The sequence below is a fragment of the Gekko japonicus genome, unplaced genomic scaffold (assembly GCF_001447785.1).
Source record: "Gekko japonicus isolate JY-2015 unplaced genomic scaffold, Gekko_japonicus_V1.1 scaffold897, whole genome shotgun sequence".
Classification (NCBI taxonomy): Eukaryota; Metazoa; Chordata; class Lepidosauria; order Squamata; family Gekkonidae; genus Gekko; species Gekko japonicus.
The window spans coordinates 374,455-401,845 of NW_015164211.1; the positions used below are offsets into that span (position 1 = coordinate 374,455).

Genomic DNA, 27,391 nt, shown 5'->3' on the forward strand with positions numbered 1-27,391 from the left:
GCTGGCCTTGCAGCTCCACTGCCGAGCCCCATGAGGGGCCGGCGGTGGACCTGCAAGGCCGGCGGGAGTGCGAGGAAGCCCCGCGAAGGCCCTCCCTGGCCCCAGGCAGGCAGGGGTGGGGAGAGGCAGGGAGGAAGCAACTTACCCTCCCTCTTCTCCTGCCTCCTCCTGGCTGAATGAGGGCCGGAAGCGGGGCGGCCGGAAGCAGGGGGCGGGGCTTCGTCATGTGCCCCGCCCCCTTACCTCACCCGGGGGAACTGGGATCCCCCGCGATACCCCCTGAAATGACCTCTGGAATAGATAGATCCCCCTTATCACATCTACTTCTGTTTATATAAATAAAACAGGTTACCTGTCTTTTTCTTTACAAGGTCTAATAGCTAGAAGTGTGATTCCCACCCCCCGCAAATTTACCTCCAACTGTTTTTAAGGGAAAGTAATGTTGAAAGATTTCAGATCCTTGTCACTGATCTCTCACATCTTAATTGGTATGGTCCTAAGTCTGTGAATATCTGTCTTTCTTGTGTTATTGGTTACAGCATTCACACACTGAGGGAACACTTCTAAGTACGTCTATACTCAGAAGTAAGTTCCATTTTATACAATTGTGCTTACTTCAAGGAAAGTGTTTTTGGGATTGCAGCCTAAAAACAACATGGCAGGTGTTGCCTGCCTGTACGCCAGTACATAAAAGCTATATGCTTTCCTTTGTCCAGAGAGAACAAAGCAAACAGGAGCCAATGCTTATATGAAATCAAATCAAAGCCCTCTTGCAGTCAGAGAACCAACATTGTGACTGCTCTGAACAACAGAATGGAAAGACAAACACATCAGTGCAATCCTCTGTGGCAGTAGAGTGTGAAACTCTACTGATGGGGAAACATCAGTCAGTTACATCTCCTCTGAATCACTCTCTCCTTATTTATTTACACCCTTTCTTCACACATAGTGAACTCAAGGCAGTCTCTCCTCATTCTTGCTCTCCAACTCCCTTGAATTCTAAGCCTGACAAACCAGGTACGAGGATAATGGCCAAATCTGAAGATTTCCAAATATGATTGACTATTGTTGATTTTTCAGTCTGGATTAGGTAAGAACTATAATCACAGTTCTGGTAAGGAATTGCAGGGGATCTTCCTCCACTTCCCCTCTTTTACATATTCCATCCCAGGTTGCTATGGCAAGAGGACTTCATAAGGCTTTGAATGCCATTTTGGGTTCCCCTAGCAACCTGACAGATGCTGAGGTACATAGCTCCTGCTGAGCCATGGGGCCTGTCCACAGAGTACAGCATCCTTGGCAAAGCTTCAGACATCTGCAGCACAACAAGAGACAGCGGCCTCAGCATCTGGCTGGGGTGATAAGACTTGTAAGACCTCAGGTGCTATTTCAGTTTATTTTGTAATCTTATTCATTCTGCAATGGACCCCAGCTGCATGCACAGATCCCCTATGTGGGGAAGACTGGTTCAGTTTGGGAGGAAAGGTGAAGCTGTATTTTTCTTGCTTACCTAGGGTTTTCCCTAGACATGCAGAACTCTCTCTCATTCATGCCTAGCTGAGTGGCACAGATTTCACTGCCCACCGGGGGGGGGGGTGCACTTGGAAATTTAGTATTGGCTTGGATCTCCTAGAGTGATTTCCACTCACAGAGCTTGACTTTCTCATCTTCTTCCTCCCACTGTAGCCCAAAGGTCATCTGAAATGCTGCTCCTGGAGCAAAAAGGACCCCCAGGAAGAGAATGATGGGGGAGTCAAAGATCTGCTGTGGAAGGGACAAAATCAGCAAAAATTGTCCCCATTCTGTCAGCAGAAATGCTTGACAATATCCATCCCATGGCGTCCCAACACCTGTTTTTCTAGAAATGAAGCAACGAGTCCATATGTATGGCTTCCATCCAGCCCCGGAGTCTCCCACTTAAAACAGGAAGTGTAGACAACAGTACTTCTATGCCATATTAAACATTTGTTCTTCTACCCAACCATGAAGACAACATTCCCCTTCAGGCCTAAACGTACTTTATGGCAAAGTTTGCAAATTACTGAAGGGCCAGTCACTTCTCAGGCCCCCCTGGTACTTCAAAGTCCACATTTCCTAACCCCCGTACCAGTCTTCAGTCCAGCTACCCACTGCCATCAGCATACCAGTCATTCATCTGTCTTTCAGGTCAACACTGCTTAGTCAAGTCAGGTATCATGCTCCCTGCCTTGGACGGCACACCACTTGTGCTGGCCCAAAAGGTGAGGAGCTCAGAGGTGATCCTGGATGCCTCATTTTCTATGGAGGTCCAGGTCACTGCTATTGCCAAATCTGCCTTTTATCGTCTTTGGCAGATTAGGCAACTGGTTCTCTACCACTCCCCCCAAGACTTCGCTATGGTGACCCATGCAATGGTCTCTTCCAGACTTGATTACTATAACTAGCTTTACATGGGCTTGCCCTTGAGGTTGATCCGGAAACTCCAGCTAGTGCAAAATGCGGCGGCACACCTGACTGTGTCGCCTATGCGGGCACGCATGGAGCCAGTGCTATGTCAACTGCACTTGCTACCGACTGAGTACCAGATCTGCTTCAAGATGTTGGTACTGACCTTTAAAGCCCTGTGCAGCCAGGGACAGACATATCTGAGGGACCGCCTCTCCCCACATGTGCCCTGGAGAACTTTGCACTTAGCAGACCAGCATTTGCTGGTTGTCCCCGGCCTAAAGGACGTCCACTTAGCCTCAACTAGGGCCAGGGCCTTTTCTGCCCTGGCTCCGACCTGGTAGAAGATTCTCCTGCCTGAGGTCAGGGCCCTGTGGGGCCTATTACCATTCCACGGGGCCTGTAAAACAGAGCTGTTCCACCAGGCTTTTGGGTGAGGGGTGGGCGTCCATTTATTCCATCTATTGGCCTCCCTTGCTGAAACTTGTTGAAGCTCTCCATCCGATATGGCCCATCTGAGAAGATCTTACAGTCTGGTTTATGGCCCAGCTGCTCCAGTTCTGAGAACATTGTATTTGTAAATTACAGTGCCATCTGTTCTCAGCTCATATTCTTTTAAAAATTGTTTTAATCGTTTATTTCCTATATTGTTTTGTTATTTTCTAATTGCTGTTGTAATCTGCCCTGAGCCTGCTGTGGAGAGGGTGGAATATAAATTTGAAAATAAATAAATAAATGAGTACGTGATGTCACCTGCTGTCTAGGAAGGAAGGGATGTGGGGGGGGGGGTTGTCCTTTGTAAAAGGGCTTTTGCTAGGGAAGTCTTTGAACAGAGGTGGTCTGGGGCCCTGGGCAAAATGTGAGGATGGGGCCTCAGAATCCCTCAAGTAGGAGAAGGGTGATCAGTAGAATGGCAGTAGGGGTCCCCCACCACTATAATTGATTACCCAGTCCCCCCTCTGCCCGAGTCTCAGGCAGCATGGGAGCTCAGTGCAGGAGCTTCAGGGCAGCGGGGGCTCCCAGCACGCCCCCTCCCCCCAGTGCAGGGCCCAGGATGCCTACCTCAGATGCCCCATGGCTAAGACCACAGCTGCTTTTGAAAGAAACTTGAAGGAAGGGTAGAAATTCAACTCCTGCTGGTTTTGAAAAGAAAAAAGCTGAGCAATCCTAAAAGGGTTGGGGAACATAATACAATATGGAGCACTCACATGCAGTTATACTTCTAGCACTCTAGTGCATTTACAAATGCTATGATGTAGAAAAAAAACTGTTGCAACACCTAATCAGATCAGTAAAACATTGAGAAAACATGTGTGCACATGGCTGTCTGGGACGGAGAGACAGAGGTTGAGCTAGGTTTTGTACTTTATTTATAATCCACTTCTATATCATTACGGAGATGCAAAGTGGATAGCACCATAATTCTCCCTTCTTCCATGTTATCCTCAGAACCACCCCCCCATGAAGCAAGTTTCCATGCAGAGTGTGGGATCGGAACCTGGTTCTCCCCAGTCATAGTCTGACAATCTAATCACCACACCACACTGGCTGTTCCTGGTGCCACTGCAGGGACCCTGGAGGACCCACCTCTGCCACCCTATTGCGCAGCAGCTGACTGCAGCCACTGTCACCTGCCCTTTCTGGGTGGCAGCTGTGGTCACCATATTGGCCTCCTCCCTCCCTCCCTCCATGCATGCAGTGGGCAGCTCCTCCTCTTCCTCCCCCTGCCAGATAGCATAGGGAGAAATGGTAGCATGCAGACTAAAGATGGAGCCCAATCCTGCTGTCATTCCAGTTCATACCCAGAGGTACCTAGAGCATTAAGCAACTGGAGGATTAATGCCTCTGAATGTGGACGTTGCCCTCAGTCGCCATGGTCAGTAGCCATTGATACATTGATAACAGCAGGAGACATTACATACTCATTTATTTATTTATTCATTCAAATGACTCTATCTATAAGAACACAAGAAAAGCTCTTTGAGGAGCATGGGAGAACAAGTGTTTTGCACCCTTTTTAGGCCTGAGCATGAAAAAGGCTCTAGGGCTTCCAGTGTAGTCGCCCATTTCCTTTGAGAAGGATGCTTGGCATGGCTCTTCTGCAACATTTAGCCTGCCAGTACATTCTGATTTAAATTGCTGCCTTGTTCTTAGTCAAATCATGCTTGACACCAGTGGTTTAAATCAATTTATGCTTTTTAAAAAAGTAATGGTTTTCAAACTTTAGATTTAGAATTTTCTTCGTATCCCTTTGTCTTGAAGGAATCCCTCTGTGCTGCAGAGGATTCCAGAGCATGTCCTAGAGTTTGCATTGTGTTCATGTGGCGTATGAGCCAAGGCTAGCATGATCTTGTCAGATATCAGCAGCTAAGCAGGGTCCACCCCAGTTAGTACTTGGATGGGAGATCACCAAGGAAGTCCAGGGTTGTTATGCAACAGCAGGCAATGGCAAACCACCTCTGAACATCTCTTGCCTTGGAAACTCGGATCATGTCACCATAAGTAGGCTGCTACTTGATGGCACTTCCCACCACCAAAAAGAGGGCCTAAAGGACAAAATAATAGCATTCTATCCCCTCTTGTGGGGGGGGGGGGATGCGTGTGCCTACATGCAGTGATTCAAATATATGTATTGATACACGCAAGTAAGCAAGAAGGGGGTCTCTGGAATTCCTTTTGCTCCCCAAAACATGAAGCCAACATGTCAGGGTTTACAAAGAAATGGAAGTTATGAGCTGCTCACCCTATGTGAAAAGTGGAGTTCAGGTTTAATAGGAATGGGGGGAAAAGCCAATGGATCTGTGTCTGTCTATAAGTGTATTTCCTTAACAATAGTGTCATGGACAAATAGCTCTCAATTCTGTAGAGTTGATTTTTGACCCACAAAGTTCATACCAGTATTCTAGAGTATTTGTGTGTCCCCCCCCCGCGCGCTTCAGAACTCTGATTCGAGACTGTGTTACTCCATATGGGGGGATTGTTTCCAGGGGACTAAAAGAGGCTGTTTCTCAACCAAATGACACTAAAACTGCAGGGATCCTAGGCCTGCCTGTCCACTAAAGACTCTATATATTTTAAGCAAATTGGATCAAGGGGTCCAGTTCTATGGGCCCCTGAACAGGGTGACCCAGCCACCCTACCTTTCTCCATTGTTTCCTGGGGGGAAATCCCATGCTTTCTCAAAAGCCAAAGAAGCCAATAGCCACACATGCAAGAGCAGGAGACCCAATGTAGCACCCATGGGCACTGTGGCACCTGCGATTTTCTGGTGCCTGCCAAGTGTTTTCAAAAAGTAGGCGGGGCCAGGTGGGGGTTTTGCCTTGCAGGGCTTCTGATTGGCCACTAGAGATCTGACTGGTTGTGCAGATGTTTAAAAACATTGTTTTGGCAGCAGCTACCACCACAGCACAAATAAAATGAGGAGGGCCACAAGGCATGGTATTTTAACAATAAAAGCAGCTTGCAGGAGAAAGGCACCCTTCCTGTTCCTAGGCCTTACCTCTCTGTAATCACGTCTGTCTCTTCCCACTTCCAAGACCAGAAGTGAGCAAGGAAGGGGAGGGTGATGAATTTAATTTATCAATTGAGGGCCACTAAGGAACAGGGAATACATATGAAAAGAAACGTCTGTCATTGTTGCGCCTGGAACTTTTGACAATTTTTTTTTACAATCTTTGAAGCGGCCAAAATATAGTCCTTATGGACTGCCTCCCTCCACGGACTAAAAGTGAATCTCAGATAAATTAATTATTTGGTTCTGTTGAAAGGGTAACCAGTTCCATGTCTCATAAGCCCAGTCACAAGGTATTTATATAATGGGCTGCTTCGGGATTTGAGCCTTCAACAACCATGACAAGCAACACAAGGGGTGGCTAATTAGATTGCAGTGCATATACTTTTAGTAAACACATTGAAAAGGGATTAATCTTTCTTTGTTATAGTATGATAAAATATTCCAAAATGAACATCAGAGGGATGGTGCAATACTGAGCATGGCTACTAGATGTTCTTATTCAACATATCTAATTCCCACTGTCCATACATGCATTGCATGCTAATTAGCTTAAATTTCTGAACACAGTTGTAAATAATGTAGTGTTTTATGCATGTTTACTCTCAACTAAATCCTGGTAAACTCTCTCAGATTTACGTCCTAACTGGTATGCCCAGCACTGCTGTCCTAACCTTAACATTTCACAGACTATTTTTTCCCCAAGAAGCACACTTGTTGCTTGTAACACATTAAAAGCCTCAGGGCAAACCATAAAGCTTTCTCTGAATGAACAGATGTCTCCAGTATTTCCTGACTTATGCTGAGTTTAAGCAAACATAGTGTAGATTATTTCTTTTTAAGGGAAACTTAATCTTGCTTTTTGGCAATACAAAACCTGAATGCATCGTTTCATGTTTACTGCTAATGCTGGAGAAAATGTTGGCAACTCCTAATCCTCCCAGTTTTCCTGTTCTCCATGAATAACCAATTTAAGTCTATGCCAGTAGTTGCCTTCTTCTAGGATTACATTACAACATAAAACAAATCCAAACAAACCCAAGTTTCAAACTTATACAGACCATCTTCTGATATCCCAGTAAAGTTGGTAAAGCCTAACAGTCTAAGCCACTCGTATTTGCTTTTGCTGTCTTCAATTGTTCAGCTTTCTTTTCTCTCTCCCTCCAATCCAGTGACAATGTTTCCAATTCTTTTGCCTCCACAATTCACTCCTTAGCTATTTTGGAAAAAGAGGCCTCTGAGGGCTGGCTGTTGGTGTCTCCATGGCAGCAGTCCAATAACATACCAGATGACAAATTAGGTGGGTGAAGAGCTGAAGCAGATTAAGTAGCTGCCTTTGCACAGCCCCCCTGTGACCCTGTTGCATCCCCTGAGAGGGATTTAAGGATGTGGCACAGTAAAATAGTGCACATTTGAGTCTTCAGCCCTTTCACTGGTTGTTGAGCTTTTACAAGTAAGCCCATGTTTATATGACTTGCCAGACTTTATGTTTGGATTTAGTCCTCTACCACACAGTCTCTGAACTGAGAACATATTGCGCTGGTACAAATTAATACAACAGACTTGGTTTTACAGTTGCCTCCTGCCTTTGTGCTTTATTTATTTATTTAATTTATATCCCACCCTCCCCGCCTGGGCAGGCTCAGGGCGGCTTACATAGTATGTATAAAACAACTAAAACAAGAAATCAAATAAAATCACAATATAATTATAAAAGTATACCATAAAGTGCTTTGGATGCAAGATGAAGCTTTATGCTGCGGCCATCCCTTTTCTGTGCTTGCAGCCAATTTGACCTAGGGCCACTCCAATCAGCTACCCAGTGCAGTGTTCCAGGACTGCAACTACTGTACTACATGTAAGTGCATTATGGTTGACCCCATAAACATTGCCATCAAAGACTGGCATCCTCTAGCTGCTGCCAAAGCCACAGGGCCCTAGAAGGCCACTGCCACTTAATGGCAGCTGATGAACAGTAGCAGCCTGCCCTCTCTGCAGGAGTAATGATTGTGCCTTGTGAATAATTTTTTTAAAGAATATATTTGTATATATAAAATTGTAAATATAAAAGTATATGTATTAGTATGAATTTAAGGTCTGTATATGTATTAGATAGTTGAACGGTCATGCAAATTTGGGTTTGTAAAGCTAACCAACTGGAGAAGGAGGGGAAACAGACCTGTTGTATTGGTCTCAGCCTGGTTAGAGAAGAACCAATCAGACAGCCAGGAGAATGTAATAATCCTATTGACTCCTCTAGCAAATTTTGATAGGAGCCTATCAAAAGTTAGATTTTTCAGTCTCCTTTCAACATATAAGTAGACCTGGCTTAGTCAACCAGAAGCAGCAGAGAACAAGAACTCTGAAGGACTTCAGAAAACAGAGACAGAGCTGAAATGTAGATCGCTGCAGCAGAGAATTCCCTCAGGAGGTGGAAGACACCTGAGGGCTGAATAGCTGTGGAGAGTTAAGCCTGAAAACAGCCAGCCTCAAGGCAAAGTCCACAAGTTGCTACACTGAAGTCTTGGGGATAGGAGACCCTCCCCCATCAGAACATTGGGAGGAAAGACCTCGGAAGACTGTAAGTTGAATTAATATAGAATAAGAACAAAGACAGTTCTGTGCCCAGTTCTGCATGTTTCTATTGTTCTTATCAAGTTGGTGTTAAACATTACAACAGTTGGTTTGGATCTGAGGAGAAATGCATTGATCTTTTACTTGGGAAGCAAGCGCCCAAGGCCTAAGTACACTAACCAACCTGATAGGCCTCCTCATTGTTTGTTATTGCTGTTGCCACTTGCCTACTCAAGCAAGCAAACACTTAGCTATAAGAACAAAAGAGGCTTTATGGCCATTTTGGCCTGCAAAAGGTAAAACAGATTGTATCGTTTTTCATTTTGGAGATTCACAAACATCTTCAGAAATAAGGAGCATTGGCATACTGAACCACCAAACCATTTGAAATGCCCTTTGGTATAAACCCATGGTTCTCAAAATCAGTTTTAAAACCAGTACGCACTAAGCAAATTTTGATGTTTAGATTCTGAGGAACCTCAAAATAAACAAATGTAAACATACTTAATGTTATAAAGGATATCCCAATGTCACTGGATTATTAGAATTATTATTTTGACTGAGGATGAAAATCCATTATAATAATACACTGAAGGTAAAGGTTTCCCTTGCTCGAAAGCCAGTCGAATCCGACTCTAGGGGGCGGTGCTCATCTCCATTTACAAGCCGAAGAGCCAGCGCTGTCCGAAGATGTTTCTGTGGTCATGTGGCCAGCATGACTAAATGCTGAGGTGCACTGGCTGTCCCATAATACCTTTCCCTGTAAAACTGCAGTCCTTTCTATACTGTTGGGCCTGTCACATGCAGCAAAAATAACACTAACACTTAGTTTATGATTAAGGAACTGGCAAAAACTCTTACTTGGCAATGAAAAATGGGTGAATGGCTGCTTGTAGCCTGCTGCAGAGTGGTTTCTGTTTGGTTCTTTTGTCTGGTTTGTTGCTGACTGAGGAGGGTCTGTTTGTTTGGGAGTGATTGCTGGCCCCGCTCTCTGCTGATGCTGTTGAGGAGCAGGGGCTGTGAGCCTTTGAACTGCTGATAGACAAGAGCCAAAGGGAGGTTGTCTAGGGGACCCTACAAGTAGCCAAGAGGTTTTTACATTCCTATATGTGTTACAGCTTTTGGCTTTGGAAAATGTTAGGTCAGGTCTGTAAGTTTCAGGTTACATTAATGCACAAGGGAAACTCTAGGGTGAAGGAATCCACTTGGAAGGTGAGGAAAGCTCAAGACCCATTTCCAGTCACCTGCAGGGAGTGTGCCATGTTTGTTTTCCTCCCTAGGAAAAAGATGGACCTCACTTGTCAAAAGTCTAAACTGATAGGGCTCTTAGAAGAAAAGGTTCGGAGCCGGGAGGAAAGGACTGCTACCCTTCATGAGATTAAGGAAGGGGAGGATTTTGTTAACAGAAGCCGTGAAGGCCTACATAGGTATGCGGAAACCAGTCAAAAGGACAACAGAGTGGATGAATTCCTTAACAAACCTCCTCTGAGTGCTACAGCACAATTTTGAAGACGTCAAACAAGACAGCACTCAGTGCCACTTGAACTCAGGAATAAATTCCAAGCGTTTTCAGTGGAGACAGAGACGGAAACACTGGGAGAGAAAGAGCCACAAGGACAAGAAAGACAGAGTGAGGAGGGCATGAGGATATGAAGAAATAACATTGGAAGGGAGAGAAAAGTGTTGGTCATTGGTGACACTCTGCTGAGGGATATGGAGTATCATGTGCCTAGGCCTGACCTCTTAACCTGAGAGCTGTGTTGCTTGCCAGGGGCAAAGATTAAAGAGATTGCTGACCAAATACCAAAACTGATCAAACATACAGATCATTACCCATTTGTGATGGTCCACATGGGAAGAAATGACACAGCTGTAAACACCATCACAAACATTAAGACTGACTATGAAGCTCTCAGGAGAAAACTAAAGGAAATGGGGGCACAGGTAGTGTTCTCTTTGAACCTTCTTGTCACAGGAATACGAATGCAACAGGAACAAAAGACAGTAGTGGTCTTGGTGGTGCTGGCAGAAGTGATTTGGATTCTGGGACCATGGGCTAGGTTTTCTGGAAGATGGCCTACTTTTGTTGTTCAGTTGCACAGTCGAGTCCGACTCTTCGCGACCCCATGGACCATCTCCCGCCAGGCCCTCCTGTCTTCTGCCGTCCTCTGAAGTTGGCTCAATTTCATGTTTGTTCCATCGATGACACTGTCTAACCATCTCATCCTTTGCCGTCCCCGTCTTCTTTGACCTTCAATCTTTCCCAGCATCAGGGTCTTCTCCAGTGAGTGCTCCCTTCTAATTTGGTGGCCAAAGTATTTGAGCTTCAGTTTCATTATCTGTCCTTCCAGGGAACAGTCAGGGTTGATTTCTTTTAGGATTGACTGATTTGATCTTCTTGCAGTCCAAGGGACTCTCAAGAGTCTTCTCCAGCACCATAGTTCAAAAGCATCTATTCTTTGGCGCTCGGCCTTCCTTATAGTCCAACTCTCGCAGCCATACATGACTACTGGGAATACCATTGCTTTGACCATGCGGACTTTTGTTGGCAGGGTGATGTCTCTACTTTTTATCATGCTGTTTAGGTTCGCCATTGCTTTCCTCCCAAGGAGCAGGCATCTTTTAATTTCATGGCTGCAGTCACAGACTGCGGTGATCTGGGATCCCAGGAACGTGAAGTCTGTCACTACTTCCACGACTTCCCCTTCTATTTGCCAAGGAGTGATGGGGCCGGATGCCATGATCTTAGTTTTTTTGATGTTGAGCTTCAAGCCCAATTTTGCGCTCTCCTCTTTTATCCTGAGCAAGAGGCTCTTTAGGTCCTCTTCACTTTCTGCCATTAGAGTGGTATCGTCTGCATATCTGAGGTTGTTGATCTTTTCCCCAGCAATCTTAATTCCCGGTTGTGATTCATCCAGGCCAGCATTTCGCATGATGTACTCTGCATATATATTAAATAAGCAAGGTGACAATATACATCCTTGTCGTACTCCTTTTCCTATGCTAAACCAATCAGTTGTTCCATATCCGGTTCTAACTGTCGCTTCTTGGCCCTTAGTATGCAATAGATTTAACCTATCAAGGTTGGGGAAGAATGTGTTTGGTAGGAATTGGAGGAGATTCATCAGGGCTTTAAACTGACATCACAAGGGGAAGGAGACAACCAACATAAGGGTTTCAATGAAGAAGAGCAAACAACAGAGGGCCACCTGGGAAGGCCAGGTCAAATGGAGCTGAAGGTGTGGGCTTCAGGTGCCTATGTACCAATACCCAAAACTTGCACAATAAGAAGGAAGCGCTTGAGCTTCTAAGGCAGACAGAGGGATATGATTTAGTAGGCATTCCAGAGACCTGGTGGAATGATCCCCATGACTTGTATGTAGTAGTGGATGGATATGAGTTGTTCAAGAAAAACTGAAAGGGTCGATGAGGAAGCAGAGTGGCGCTGTATGTGAGGAGAGGGTTTGGTTGTCAGGAAATATTGGAGGTGGTGGGTGACAGCCCAGGGGAAAGTATCTAGGTGAGGATAAGGGAAGGATGGACAAACAGTATTGTGGTTGAAGTCTGCTACAGACCTCCTGACCAGGGTGAGGAGGTGGATGCTGCCCTCCTTGAGCAGTTTGACAGTATTTCCAAGCAATTTGATCTTTTAGGTATGGGTGACTTCAGCTTCCCTGACATGTGCTGGGAGACAACTTCTCCTAAGTGTCCAGAGGCAAGCAACCTCCTAACCTGCCTGGCCAACAAGTTCCTTTTCCAAATGGTGGAGAAAGCTACAAGCTCAGCCATACTTAGCTTAATATTAACCAACAGGCAACAGTTGGTAGACAGAGTGAAGGTAGTGGGGACCTTAAGGGGAAGTGACCATATCCTCCTAGAATTCTTTTTGCTGGGGGGGTGGGGGTGGGAAGAAGCTTGTAGCCAGACATGTAAGATATTAGTAAGGTGGACTTTAATGAACTCAGAGGCATGGTGAGAGTCATTCCATGGGCCAGAATGCTGAAAAGGAAAGAAGCAAGTGAAGGGCGGGCTCTCTGAAAACAAGAGCTCTTGCAAACCATCAATATTTCAACAGAGTAAGCCGAAGTTGGCCAAGGAGGCTTGCTACAAGAAGAAAAGCTTCTTCAGCTATGTGAGCAGCAAATGCAAGGTAAAAGAGGCAATAGGCTCACTCTTGGGTGAAAATGGAGAAACTCTGACAGAGGACAGAGAGAAAGCAGAAAGGCTCAATGCCTATTTTGCCTCAATTTTTTCCCTGAAGAAGAGAACAGGCTTATCTAGAGGTGGTATTGGGCAAGGCACGGTGTCCAGGCTGCTGGTTGGCATGGACAAAGAGGTTGTTGAGAGGTACCTGGCTGAATTGGATGAGTACAAATTCTCTGGGCCAGATGGAGTGCTCCCAAGAGTGCTCAAAGACCTTTCTAGAGAGCTTGCAGAGCCTTTGTCCATCATCTTCAAGACCTGTTGGAGGACAGGAGATGTACCACAAGACTGAAGGAGAGCAAATGTTATACCTGTTTTTTTAAAAAGAGGAAGAATGACCCAGGCCAGCAGATTTTAAAGGGGTCAGTCTGTGAGCATCTGAAAGACAGGTTGGTGATACAGGGAAATCAGCACAGATTTCTCCCCAACAGGTCCTGCCAGACCAACCTCATTTCCTTCTTTGATCAAGTGATGAGTGTACTGGATCTTGGATATGTTATTGATGTTGTTTACTGGGTTATCAGTAAAGCTTTTGACACAGTTCCCTATGACGTTCTGGGTAAACTGGAGGACTGTGGACTAGGCTCTAGGATAGTTAGGTGGATAGGGAACTAGTTGGAGAACTGCACCCAAAGACTAGATGTCAGTGTCATTTCATCTGATTCAAGAGAGGTATCCAGTGGGGTGCCACAGGGCTAGGTTCTGGGCTTGGTTCTTTTCAATATTTTTATAAATTATCTGGATGAGGGTGTGGAGGGGCTACTCATTAAATTTGTAGATGACAGCAAATTGGGAGGAGTAGCAAACACACCGGAAGACAGAGACAGAATTAAACAAGATGTGAACACATTGGAAAGATCCAGATCACCTCAGAGCACTAGCTCTGATATGTTGATTTGGCAGTGGGAACCTACAGCCCAGCCGTAGAACTCTGCTTAGCTGAGTGGCACCAAAGAGATGCTATTAATGCAGTCGTTATACTTCTGGTGCAAAATCAAACTGCTTTTAACTGTATTTTCCAATGCAAAGGTTTTCAGTACAGAGCCACAGAGATGCTACTCTGCACAGACAATAATAGCCAACCATAGTTTTCAACTGAGTACCAGAGGTTCCAGTTGTGTGTGCCACTGGTCTTCTTCTGTTTCTACAAGCAGTTCTGAACGTTTTCCAACCACCTACCCAACTCTGTACAACTGAACTCTATATAGAAATAATCATTTATTGCATTTTTCCAGTGTAAACTTGCTTCCAATCAAGGAATGAGACTGATTAGAACTTGGGTCAAGGCCTTCTCAATTATGGACCTATAGCAGGGGTCCCCAATGTAGTGCCCATGGGCACCATGGCACCTGCTGACATCTTTTCTGACACCCGCCAAGTCTTTTTAGAAAGTGGGAGAGGCCAGGTGGAGCTTTTGTACAGCAGGGCTTCTGAGTGGCCATTGGAGGTTTGTTTGTTTTTTAAATTATGCTTTGGGAGCAGCTGCTACCACAGCAAAAGCATCTTCATTGTGTGACTGAAAGTAAGCTGTGTGTGCAAGGAAATATTTTTATAGGATTTTCATTTTAAAAGGCATCCTATTAAACAGAGCTCCTGACTGAAATGTTGAAGCGTTACTACTAGTTATAAGTAACCCCACTCCCTAACACCACGTGGTTGGCTCCGCCTCCTGTGGCAGCCATTTTGTGGTTGCACCCACCATGCTGTGTCAGAATACCAAAAGTGCCCACAAGCTCAAAAATTTTGGGAACCCTGACCCTATAGAATCAACTGTCCTGTGAGTTCTGCCATAAGTCTCTTGCAATTTAACAGCATGTTACACACACACAGTGATTTGAGGAGGCAAGAGGGTGGAGGCTTTCATGAGATATGCATAGTTAGCTACATACACTTTGAAAAGAGGGGATCCAGCCTGTCAGCAGGTGTTACCCAAAGAGGGTAACTGGGGGAATTATTTAACTGGAGAAATTAGCTTAAGGAGACAGAGCGAGGGGGGGGACTGGAATCCCCACCTATATATATGGGGATCTTTTCCTTAGAGAACTCTCAAACTCGCGGGGAGAATTCCCCGCTCGCGGGGAAGGGCAGGGTATAAATCAAAATAATAAATATAAATAAATAAAATAAACCCGTCAGATGTTCAACTGGAAAAGGTTTTACTGAAATAGGAATAAAAGGGCAAACACACACATAATCACACATAAAACACACAAGCTAGCTAAGAGAAATAAGGGAGGAGATGGGAGAGAGAGATTTCGGGGAGGTGATAGTTAGCAATCTCGAAGAGCAAGGTCCATAGAGGCAGCAGCGAAATGACCAACATTTCATGGAGAAAAGTAGGTCAGCCCCAGAGTGGAATGACAGCCCCTAGGACTGGAATTAACACAGATGTAATCATACTATGCCTTGGATGTGCAAGTGAAATGCCTTGTCCCATGTTCGTTAAATGTGGAACAAAGAGTCACGCAAGATTTACTGACATAAGCAAAATCAGAATTTCTCTTAGACAGAATGTATTTGTTGCCTTGATTGAACCACAAGCCATCACTGGCTGTGACACTGTAAGTGCTTTTACAGGCTGAACTAAATTAACTCCCTTGAAACTACTGAGAACAGTCAAGAACTACCAGGACACATTGAGCTAACCAGGGAAGACATGGGAAATCTCTACAGAGTTGTTTAAGATACAGCAATTCACCCATCAAATGTATGTTTCAGATAACTGCAATTCTTCTGTAAATGAACTACACTACTAACTATTTGTTGTGCCAAGTGTGGAGAGGTGGAGTCCAGCTAGCTTCCAGCATACAAAGATTGCACACACTTAAGGCCAACTTCCAGGCAAGAATTTGGAGGCACAGTTTGCAAAGTCAGACAAAGGTACCTAGCCCAAACGACTATGGATGGATGGAAAAGATTTTTATCATCAACTGGATTAATGAGCCACTCACACCAACTACAGTTTTGGAGATGTTATCATGCAAATCTGCACATTTCTGTCAACTGCCAGACTGCTCATGTCTGTCTTGTGGACTTACTTGGTATGTTTAAATTACAGACATGTAGGAACCAGAAGAGGGGGAAAACAGATGTGGACTTTGCAGCTGAATTTGAGGACTTAGAACATGATTTCACTGATGATGTGGTAGTTGTCATCCCAGTCTCAGATCAATTCATTGGGTCCCAGAGAATGTCATGCCACTCTGGGGGCTGTCATTCCAGTTCCAGAACACTTCTGCCACTCTTAGGGACCATCCATCCAGTCTGGTGGTGGTCATTTCAGTCCCAAAACACTTGTCATTCCTAGAGACCATCACTCCAGTCTGGGGGCTGTCATTCAAGTTCCAGATCAGTTTATCTTGTCCCTGGGAACATCACTCCACTCTGGAAGCTGTCATTAAAGTCCCAAATCAGTTTATCTGGTCCCCAAGAATATCATTCTACTTTGGAGGCTATCATTCCAGTTTATCTAGGCCCAAGTGTTGTAAAAAATAGTTAAAAGTGTTTAATACTCAGAGTATCAATGGATCTTGCTCTATTGGAAATAAGATTTCTTTGCCTTTAAAAACATTTATTTCTAAGGGTAAAGTTACATGGAAAAACTACAAATAAAGAGAACGCGAACAGCTACATTTTCTAAGCTGTCTATAGTCAACACTAACACAGAGATAATGGAGAATCTGTCATCAAGGACCATCATTCCACTTTGAGGGCTGTAATTCCAGTCCCAGAACACTTACACTACTCCCAGGGGCGATCATTCCACTCTGGAGGCTGTCATTCCAGTTCCAGAGTGACCCAGGGGTCATTATTCCACTCTGAGGAGTGCCAGGTTTCTCAAAATGTGTTCCGCATTTTCATTGCAAATATCTGTACTTTAACATATTTTTTCCCAGTGGAACCCATGCAAGTAAATTGGCTTTCCTGACTCCCATTTTACCTAATACGTATATCCCTGTTTTCTCACTAGACATTCTTTTAATTTCATTTACTACACCCCTTCAAAGCACCCTAATACTTACTACACCTTCAGAAAATGTGCAAAAAAACCCCAATCCCATTTTACAGAAAACGAAATGAGGTTGAAGCAGCTGCTTGTTTTCCTTACTGAACCGAAACTTGTTTCTTCTTCCCACTTGGGTGCGCACCCCCCGCGGCTTGAACAATTCTCACTCAGACATGCTCCTTCTTTCAAGCCCAACCCCAGGCGGCCGGCAGCTACCACCCTCGCCTGTGAGGTCGTCCCGCCCCATCCTTTCGCAAGCCAACCTTCCCCTCTAATCTTCCCTTCACCTCAGAGACACAACCCCGCCAATCAGCGAGACCAGAAGCCATCGCCACGGCAACTCCACCAGACCAATCCCAATTAATCCCGCCCACATCTTCCACTCATCCAATTGCGAAGACGGTTTTTAGATGACTACCCAATAAGAAGGTCGCGATGGGGTCCGTCAAACAAATAGGAAAAGCAAAGTCCAATCGCCGATGGGTTTTTGCTTTCTTCTGTCCAATGGCGAGCCACTCTGGTGAAGTCCCGGTGCCACAGGAGCCGAGTTAGGCCAAACCCGGCGGCTGCTGCCTGTTCTTTTGAGTTTCGCTAAGGGGGTAGTCATTGCTTTGGCCTTTGTCCCCCTCGGGCTCTCCTTTCCGCCGCCTTCCCTCCTTATCCTCTCCCCCCAAGCCCGGTGGGCCTTCCGGCCGTTTCCGTCTCCATCCTGTGTGCCGTTTCTCTCGCTTGCCGGCTAGCGGTGCCCCCGGCACCGCCGCCCCCCCTCGGGGGCTCGGGCTCTGCCGGGAGAGGAGGGGGATTAACGCCGCCGCGGCCGGACTCGCCTCCTTCTCCTCTCCCCCAACACCATAGGCGGCTCAGGCACCAAGATGTCCAACCGAGTGCTCTGCCGGGAGGCCAGCCACGCCGGCAGCTGGTACACGGCCTCAGGTATGGGCAGGGTCACGCAGCGCTGCGGGAGAGTGAGTGAGTGGTGGGGTCTCGGGGGGCCTGCCTCGGGGGTCGGGGGGGTCAGGTAGTGGAGGCGCCCTGGGCAGCTAAATCGGAGCAGGGCGGAGTAGTGTGGTTGAATGGCCGCCGGCAGGGGAGACACTCGCGAGATTCCTCTCTCGGACTCGGTGTTCATTAATCTGGAGTAGCTGTCTAACACGCATTCACACATGCCGGTTCCCTACGGGCGATCGCTACGATGGGACACCCCCCCGGCCCCTCTCTCTCCTGTCCCTGAATGCCTTGAAAATGGAGTGGGGGGCACGCATGAAAACTGCTCCGATTGTTACTGCAAGAGGAGCGATGAAAGGTATTCCTCGGCAAGGAAAGCGTGCCGGGTTCTCGTAGTGGAGGTGGTGCTGCAAGACTGCCCGAGGTGGCTTAGCGAGAGGATCGGGAGGCGTCCGGGGCCTATGGGGTAGCAGTGATGGAGGCCGACATGGGGCACGCAGAGAAAGCTTCTCTCCTTCCGCCCCGGCTGGTAGGGCCCTTGGTTGAAGGTCTCTTTCTCGAGTAGTCTCACGTTTTCAGACTGGGCCGTCTTGTCCTTTCACGAGGAGCTGCCGAGCCTGCGTTCCCGGCCCGGCTCCAGCGTTCAACAGTGCCCGGAGGAAGGGTGGTCTATACAGTCTGCCGCCGGGGAGGGCCACAAAAATGTCTCCTAGGTCGCCGCCTCTTAATAGCCTGTTTTTGCGGAAGCCCCGCCTTTGGGAGAAGGTGTCCGGGACAAAAGGCCACGAGATTCCTCCGGTGGTTTGGTGCGGCGTTAAAAAGCTGACAAAAATCTCAAGTGTGTGAATGAAAAGGGGTCATTTAGGGTAATGCGGGAGGGGAGAGGACGGGGAAGAAATGGATTGTGGGAAAGCAGCAGTTGTCACTTTGGATCGAGCTAGCAGAGTAGACCTCCTAATTCGGCATCTTGTCGCTGCCAAGACGACAAAGTTTGTTTAATAATTACGGAGATGAATGAAACCTTAGGAACCGAGGCTTTATGTTACTCCTGTGTAGAGCCTAGAATTCAAAGGCAACATATGCTTCAGAAAATGATCCTTGGGATCTTAATATGTGCGTTTTGAAGTCATGCTTCTAGAGATCATGTGCTGATCAATGTCGCTCGTCAACACCGAGAATAAGAACATATATGGTCGGAGGAGTTGTCAGTCCTTCCCCCCTTTTGTTTCTGCTAGCCCTTTGAGGAAACGCTGCATACAGAGCTGCCCTCTACAGGATGAAAGAGGCACATGCTTCCCTAAGGATAAGTGTAATTTCTGGTGACTATATAAAGGCGCATGGGGGGGCCTTCTTCTCAATATAGAGGCAAAGAAATTAAATTTTGCATTCTCAGTCCAGTAGCTGCTTGATTGGAGTTGAGGCTTGGCAACTATGGCAAGTAACTTACCTCTAGATGTTGTATTTTAACTTAAAATTTTTGCCTGTGGTTCACTGTTGAACCTTCATATCTCTGTTCATCTAAGAAGAGACAGCCTCTTCAAACTATGGTAGGATTGCTTTTCAGATGTTTCATCTCAAGCAGTCTTAGTCTGGCTAGAGAATTCTATAGGAGCTGGTTGCCCTGGCAGCTGAAGCACACTCAATCATTCCTGACTTGCTTATGCCTTTGGGAGCTGCATTAATAGTGTCGAGGGAATTTGATACCAGGACAACTGATCACACTCCTGTTTTAACTGTGTCCTTAGCATCCCATTTTCCCTCTAGAAGCCCCAAGCACACCTCAGTGCCCTACACCTTTCCAGTCTCTGCACCTTTCTGTAGCCAGATAGCAGTGCTGCCGGACATGATTGGGGCGGCATTTTCTGCTGGCGATAGAACACAGCATGAACTTATCTGGCTGCGATTTGGGTCTGTAAATGGACTGGGAAGTGTGATGGGGATGGAGCATAAATGGGGAGAATAAATGGTAAAGTGTTCTTTGAAGATGCCAGAGCCTGAAGCAGAGGTCTTTTGCTTACTTTGAATGTAGCGGGTACCAGGTTCAGTCTCTGATGCCTGTAGATAAAAGGATCTCAGGTAGAAGGCATTGTGAGAACTTTCTCTGCTTGACACCCAGAATAGCTGCTGTTGGTCAGAACAGATATCTGAACTAATGGTCTGACAATAGAAAGGCAGCTTCACATAATTAGGGAGGAGCTCTGTTATATCAGTGTGAAATGTGTCTCCTTCCATTTCAAAATTCTCAGACCATGAATGAGGTATTGGGTCTGTAGCTATTAAGACAAGCAAAACTCTGGGCTCCTGAACAGACTGATTGCTTAAGTGTGTAGGATATACAAAAGGAATACCTGACTGAAAATCAGAAGACAAATTAGTAAAACTGAGGGGGCTTAACATTTCTACAAAGCATACGGAGTACTTCACCTCTTTCATGCTGGCCTTTGAACCCAGCTTGGGGATGGAGCAGGAAGGGCAGTGTGTGGGGGGGGTAAGGGATGACAGTTGAGGAACTGGGGGAATAGAAGAAGGAAAGTGGTTCTTTCAGCCCTCTTCCTGAAACTGATGGGCTGTTACCTAGATAAAAATAAAAATCCTAGTGTAGAGGAGGCTGGTTGAAAAGTTGTCTAGCTGGTCACAATCTTAATTTTTAATAGGTGGGGTAATTATAATATGTTTTTAACTAGTTTGGTGTTCTGTCTTGTACACTGTCCAAATTTGCTGGATGCATTGCAGAACAAACACATTCCTCGCTCTCAGGAGTTGGCAGCAGGACAAAGAGAACTGAACAGGCTGGCTAGACAGGTTTGCTGGGGTCTGCTGCTTGGGTCTCCTGCTTACTGTACAGAAAAACCTGGTGTGAGCTTAGCAGTTAAAAGAGAGCTTGTATATGCCAGCCCATTTTGCTGAGGCAAATACTTATTAACTGCTGAACTGCAAAAAGTGAAGCAGAAACATAAGTTTTGTTCAGTGATTTGCATTTTGAGCAATAATTCGGGTAATAGCTTGTACAGTGCTTCAGCTGAATGTATTCTTGGACTACAAGGTAACGGAAAATTTGAAAATGCGTCCTGAATTTCTCCTTTCCATTGTCGATAACATTGCATGACTGAAATGTTCATACACTGTACTTTCCTCCCCCAAATCAAGATACCAAATGTATAAGGAAATTTTTATTTTCATTTTATCTGAGAAAAGGAGCATTGACTCACAAAAGCTCATACTGGAATAACTGTTGCTAATCTTTAAGGTGCCAGTAGACTTTTCTTTTGCTACAATAGACAAATACAACTGCCCCTACCTGGAATTCTCAGAAGTCTAACTTGAAACAAAGTTCTTGAAAGCATGTTGTAACTTCAGCTTTGGGAGGGGGATATGTTGGTATATTTCTGTGTGTGCGTGCACTATTCTTGCCTTTCCAGTCTTTCACTTGCACAGGCGCTTCTGCGGGGATCTCTAGAATGCAGACAGATATCAAATAATGATCTTGGACATTTCCCTGATCTCATTCTGTGTTAGATCACTGTCCAGATATGACTTTTCTTTATTTGGCGGATGATTCTGCTTAAGTTTTGTCAGTGCTCTTAAAAGTGACGTTGAAAGCATATACAAGCAGCTTTGGAAATAAACCCCAACATTACTGTCCTGCTTTTCCACAGTTCTAGTTATTCGTAGAAACCTGCCAGCCTTTTCTTCCCTTCTCTGCCTACTTGCCTGTAGACAATTATTACCATAGGTATTTACATGTTTGGTAATAGTTCCTTCTGCTATTTGACTTTGGATTGTGGTGTCTCACTGAGGACATCATTGCATATGTGAGTCATGTAGTAAATTGCATGGATTGTAATTTGAAATACTGTCTTGTAAGAATCTTGCTAATTTTGGCTAGCTGTTAAACTTGTAATGTAGTCCAAAACCTAGTCACTGAAGACATAACATTCCCAATCTCTAAAACAGCAGAGCAGGGATGTGCCACAAACTTGGGTGCTTGGTCTTCTCTCCCACCTGAAATCCCCTCCCCTTTTGTGTGGCTGACTTTTAACTATAATGTACTGTTATGTAATTTTTGACATTAATGGAGCTAGCCAAGTTAACCACAGTTCCCTTATAAGCAGGATTCACAAACAGACTTTAAACCTTGGATTCAAACTCTAGCTAGAGTGAATGTGTATTAGTGCTGAAGCATACTGGTGCCACATCATAGTTAAAGTAAACCACGGAAGGAAAGGTGAAGTGGCACACAAGCTTATGGCAATCTAATCTTTTACAACAGTTAGGAGTGTTCTCTTGATTTGGCAGTTCTTTAATTCCATTGGGATATACCATGGGGCATAAGTACTCCATTGTGCTAATTTAAAAGAACTCTTCCCAGTTTCTCCCGGAAACAACATGAACAGGGTAACTTCATCAAATTATTTTCCTATATTTAATACCCCCCTACTGCTGCTTCAAATGGGTCTTCGTAATCCATGGGGGGGGGGACGACCCTATTTTGTGATTAATATGTAAACCAAGTGTCAGTAGGCAATCTTGAAAAGGAGACTACTTGTGCAATGTAGTAATTGTATCAGAGGTTTGCTTTAGTGGCCTGATTATACCTTTTCCAAACCCTGTTATGTCTTAAAATATGGGTCTTTGATTATTATGATTTTTTGTATTGGAGTAAGCAGTAAAATACTTTAGCTTTAATCTTACTTTGTAGTATGTTTCCAATAAATGTGTATAATGTGTGATGTTGTAAGACATATTTTAATGGTACCTACTGAGATTGAATGACGTGACAGAGGGTGCATTCCACTGTTGCTGAGAGAAGATCCTTTTTTACGTGGATGCATTAGTGCCATTGCTGAAAATGAAATACCCAAGCAGTCTTGAAGATGTGGCCTCTTTTACTATCCCCTTCTAATATGGGTTTGAGGCCGTGAAAATGCTGTTGTGCATTTGATATATCAATGAAAGCGTGTGTGAATTTGAGTAACCTGCTATTTAAAATACAGTTCACGCTCTTTTGTGGTTCACACACTCATGGTCTATCTGTGTCTGTCTCTAAAATAAGCTCAGAAGTTCTGGATGCCCCTGGCTGTGCTTCATTATCATGATGTGGGGTGGGTGGGGGTGACAGAGATGCAGTTGTGTAATAGCTGCCCTCCCATTCTGCTTTATCTCCTAGATGGCCTTGGGTGTAGAGCACCTTCTTGCATCAGATGGGAGAGGATTGCATGGGAGATGAGTCTCTCTTTTTGCCTTTTACAGCTACTTGGGGGGGGGGGGGACAAACTGCTCACTTATTCTTGGAGCCAGGATGAAACATTGTGACAGCAGTGGAAAAAGGAAGCTCTGGCTAAGAAATGATTTTCAAAGATACAAAACAACAAATAACTTGGTGTACCTTCTGTTCGAGAGCTTTCTCTGTATTACCATAGAACAAAGTTTGAGTCCGGTGGCACGTTTAAGACCAATAGAGCTTTATTCAAGGTGTGAGCTTTTGTGTGCATGCACACGTCTTCAGACATCTGGTGTTTAAGGCACTGTGCATGCGCACCAAAGTTCACACCTTGAATAGAGCTTTGGTCTTAAAGTTGCCACCGGACTCAAACTTTGTTCCACTGCTTCAGACCAACACAGCTGCCCACCTGGATCTATCTGTAATACCATATCTGTGTAACTTTTCAAGTGACTGTTAGTCACTTATAGGTCATTAAAGCATATAAATTAGAGCTTCTTTACAACACTTCTAATTATCCTTGGAGTACAATTTGCTTAAACAAGTATTTATAGAACTTAAACTAGTATGTTAATTAAGCAATCCTCTTCTGAATTAGTTTCTGGCAGCAGTAGCTCTTGGCACCAGCTAGATACACTGAGCACAATGAAAAAGGATGCTTAGATCAAAGAGGGTGCTACTTGAATGTAAAGTCTCTCTAAACCTCTGATTTTTGTCACAGTGAGCAACTGAACTTGCTCAGCTATAGAGGGATCAGCCAGCAGACAGGCATTGGTCCTGGTTGCAGTAGAGGAAAAATCATGCTTCTTGTATGCTGTTCTCACATTGGCTGGGCAGCACTGCAACTGCACCTTTCCATTTCTTAAACGTTGTTAAGAGACTGAGAATGCTCCACAGGTTTGTGTATTCGACTTGCATGACAATGATTCCATCATTTCCCTTTCTGAGCCAACTATGGGTAGCATATCTGCACTGCTATGTTTGTTAATCGTGGTTAGCTCCAAAATACAGTTTGTGACTGTGGTCAGATGTGGTTTCAGACTGATCTGGGCTTATCTCAACTGTGGTTATAATAATAACCCTGCCTACTGACAGGAAGCAGTGAGTGAATGGTTGGAATATTGGTTTATGTCGTATTTGTATCAGACATTTGTCTGTCGTTCAATGAAAGGGGACAGCTGTCACATTGTGTCCCGGCTCAGTCAAAATGTGCAGAGGGGAAGAAGTCCAGTGAGAAGTCCAATAATTTGAGAAACATGACACTCTGGCCCCTAAGTTAGGATTGCTTCCATCTGCCTTAAATAATAATGGATAATAATATTCTCGCCCATTTTATTCCAACACTTTATTCCCCCTCCCTTTTTTTGTATTCTTCTGCCCTTAACAGATCATGTACTTGAGATGCTTTCTTACTACTTTAAATAGTTCAGGTCCTAATACAAGTGATAAATAAAAATAAGGCAGTACTCAAACTAGTAGCAGCTTGTCAATAGCCCTACTACCTTTTTCTTTAACTTTAATGTAGCTTTTCTGTCTTGATTGTGAGAGATTAAACCTGTTTTTGTTAAAATATTTGTATTTAAGGTTGCTAGGTCTTCATTAAAACGACATGGAGCAAAGCAGGACCCACAAGAAAGCTGTAGGCAGGGGACATCGCATTCCCCCGCCTTTGCTTCCTCCTCTCTCCACCACCCTTTCTGTTACTCTTTCTCCCCCCACACCGCCCTTTTCAGTCACTTTCTCTTTCTCCCCTCCCACAGCCCTTCTCTGTTTCTCTTTCCCCCTGGCCCATGAGACTCCCAGGGACAGGGTTGGCTTGCTGCTTTCCTCCACCCCTCTACTCAGTGGGCCCAGCCAGATCTGGCTTATGTTGTGGTAATGAGGCAGCAGCAAAGTGGGGACGTGGGAGGTGGAGGATCCCATTTATTCTCCACCACCTTCCAAGGCAGTGGCAGAGGAGGATTTGGGTCCTTTGCTGCCTGCCAAATGTCCTCTCACCACTGTCCTGGCCACCCAAGTTGTGAATCTGACAGCAGCTGCCATGGTAGCAGGTTGGGGTATGTGGCAGAGGCTTCCAGTCCTTCTCACCCACCCTCCACCCAAGGCAGCAGTGGAGGTAGGCAAGTCAGTGGTGGTTTTAGGATGGCGGTTGGTCATAAAGGCTCCTGGTTCACTTGGCCTGCTCACTTACAGTGTAGGTTTGGAGGCATTTGCCTGCCTAGACAACTGTTTTCTTTTGTTTTAAACTCCTGTTGTGGTTTGGGATTTTCTGCAAACCTTGGTGGGGCAAGTTTGTTCGATCTCCCTTCTCTCATTGTGCCCCTTATCCACAGATAGAAGTATCTGCAGATGGGGCCATGTTGACTATTAGATATACTGATTATTTGGTGCTGTCATGTTCAGACATCTCTCTTTGTAGGACCTCAACTGAGTGCGCAACTAGAAGGTTGGCTTTCTCAAGTACAATCTACAAAAAGACCTGCTAGAGCCATTATTGCACCGTAAGTTTCATATTTTTTTTGGAAAAAAATGTTTTTAATGTTTTAAAATGCTGCCCAGGTGTTAATGCTCAGCCATTTCTGATGTGAAATTGGTGTTTTCAGGGAAGTCCCAAAGTGTTTTTAACCTGTTCACCCACCTTATTTTCTCCTAATCAATTGATGTTCTAATGCCATTTTTGAAAATCTGTCTTTTTCTTTTGAGAAGTGATCTCTATATACTGTTAGCAACATGTGGTCTCCATCTGCGGATATCTAAATCTGTAGATTGCATCCACATGGACACTAAAGAGATTTTTCTACAAACTTGGGGGACCCCCTAAGTTTGCCAAAAAATCTGACTTAAAAAAAAACAGGTGGGGTTTTTTAAATTCCCCCCCCCCCCAAAAAAAAACCCTTACCTCCAGGGGCATGGTGGCCTGGGAGCAACCACTGGGCCTAAGTTGCGGGCACAGCTGGCCAGGAGCCACGCTCAGCCTGGTGGAGGCGCAGCAGCCTGGGAGCTGCACCAGACTTGACACTGGGGGGGGGGATATGGAATCCCCCTCCCGCTGACACAGTGGCAGAGGATGCCTGGCAGCTGTGTCGGACCCAGCAGCGGAAGAGGAGGATGCCGGGCTCAAGAGACATGGCAGAATCCCCCCCCCTCCACAAATCTCCTACCACTGAGCTGCAAGGCGAATCACCAGTGATCGAGGGAGGGATCCCCCCTCATGAGTATCGGGATTTCCCACCTGCAAGTATCGTGGTTCCCCACTTGTTACCATATGGTATTGTTGGTGGCTGTTTGGTAGTGTCACTGACAACTTGGACTAAAGACAGAAGTCGTTGTCTGAACCTGTGAATATCTTCATTTCAAGCTTCTCCCCCAGTTGCCGAAGGGGAAGTGCTTATTATTAGGTTAAAAGTAGTAAGTAAAATAATAGTAAAAAGCAGTTCTTACAAGCCTTTTCTTTGTCTTGCAAATATAACTTGGGAAAGTTATGAACATGTGGACAGGTAAGGAAGCAAGGTGCTCCTTGATGGTCAGTGAACCGGGTGAACGTGCTGCTTATATCTACATGTGTTTCAAGTATCTGTCAGATGTATGATTGTTAGTACTTTCTTAACAGTTCTTCTCTATACAGACCATTAGTATCTTGGTAGTTTTTGTTATACTAAAGATGTAAAAGTTAATTTTAAGCAAAGTCCTCTTTTTTTTTTTAATAGACATGCAGGTTACACTTACTGTGGGTCTTGTGCAGCTCATGCTTATAAACAAGTGGATCCTTCAATCACGTAAGTTAACATTAGAAGATTGTTATACCAAGTAAGATAGAACTTAATTGGTTCTTGGTCCTGCCTCCAAGGTTGCAGGAGATTATTTTAAATACAAGACAGGCTGGGTTTCTCAGAGGTGTGTCAGATCAGCCGTGGTAAACATAATTGAAATAAGTTGCTGCTTGTCATACAGTCTGTTGGGAGAGGGACAGGTTTGAATTGCAAATCTGAGGGACAGTCTGTTTTGCAAGAAACACGAGTATAGGTTAATACTTTATGAAGTCTTAATGCCAACTTAAATATTGCTTGATTTTTACACACTTGCACATAGTCTGCCAATCTTGCATTGCTGTTGCCAGCAGGGTGCTTCATTGTATGGATACCTGACCATGGGCATCGAAACAAACAGTATGTGTACAAAACACTTTTTAAGAGGGTGGAGTAATTTTATCACACCAGTGCTGCTCCTTTGCTTGCACTAACATGCTTAGAATTGCAATGCCCTTTGTGGAACCAGCTTCACACACACACACTCTTTGTGATTCAGCATCTCCTGTGCAATGTTGCTGTAAAGACACCTTGGAAAATAGGAAAGAACAAGAAGAGGGCCCCGCGATACTTGCGGGGGGGGGGAGTATTCCCCCTGGCTCCTGGCCTGCAGAAGCAGGAGGAACTCAGGGCTGAGGAGGAAGCGGCCACAGGTAAGCTCCCCCCACCCCCAGCTCCAGCGGTGAGGCCTGAGCGGCTTC

The 27,391-nt window shown here is 45.2% G+C and overlaps 1 protein-coding gene across 5 annotated transcripts in view; it reads left to right on the forward strand.

The window, feature by feature from the left end:
* Positions 1–17,218: 17,218 nt before the first annotated feature.
* The window catches only part of MEMO1 (mediator of cell motility 1), a 27,696-nt gene continuing 17,523 nt past the window's right edge, over positions 17,219–27,391 (forward strand). For 4 of the 5 annotated variants that reach the window (XR_001482418.1, XR_001482417.1, XR_001482416.1 and 1 more), the window contains exons 1-3: positions 17,219–17,651; positions 25,304–25,385; positions 26,592–26,660. Coding sequence is in view for 2 of the 5 variants with exons in the window: in XM_015408452.1 (XP_015263938.1) it covers positions 17,591–17,651; positions 25,304–25,385; positions 26,592–26,660 (212 nt within the window). In the remaining 3 variants the exon portion in view is untranslated. Of the gene's footprint in view, positions 17,652–17,857; positions 18,022–25,303; positions 25,386–26,591; positions 26,661–27,391 lie in introns of those variants that run through there. The other variant, XM_015408453.1, reaches the window with a different exon arrangement.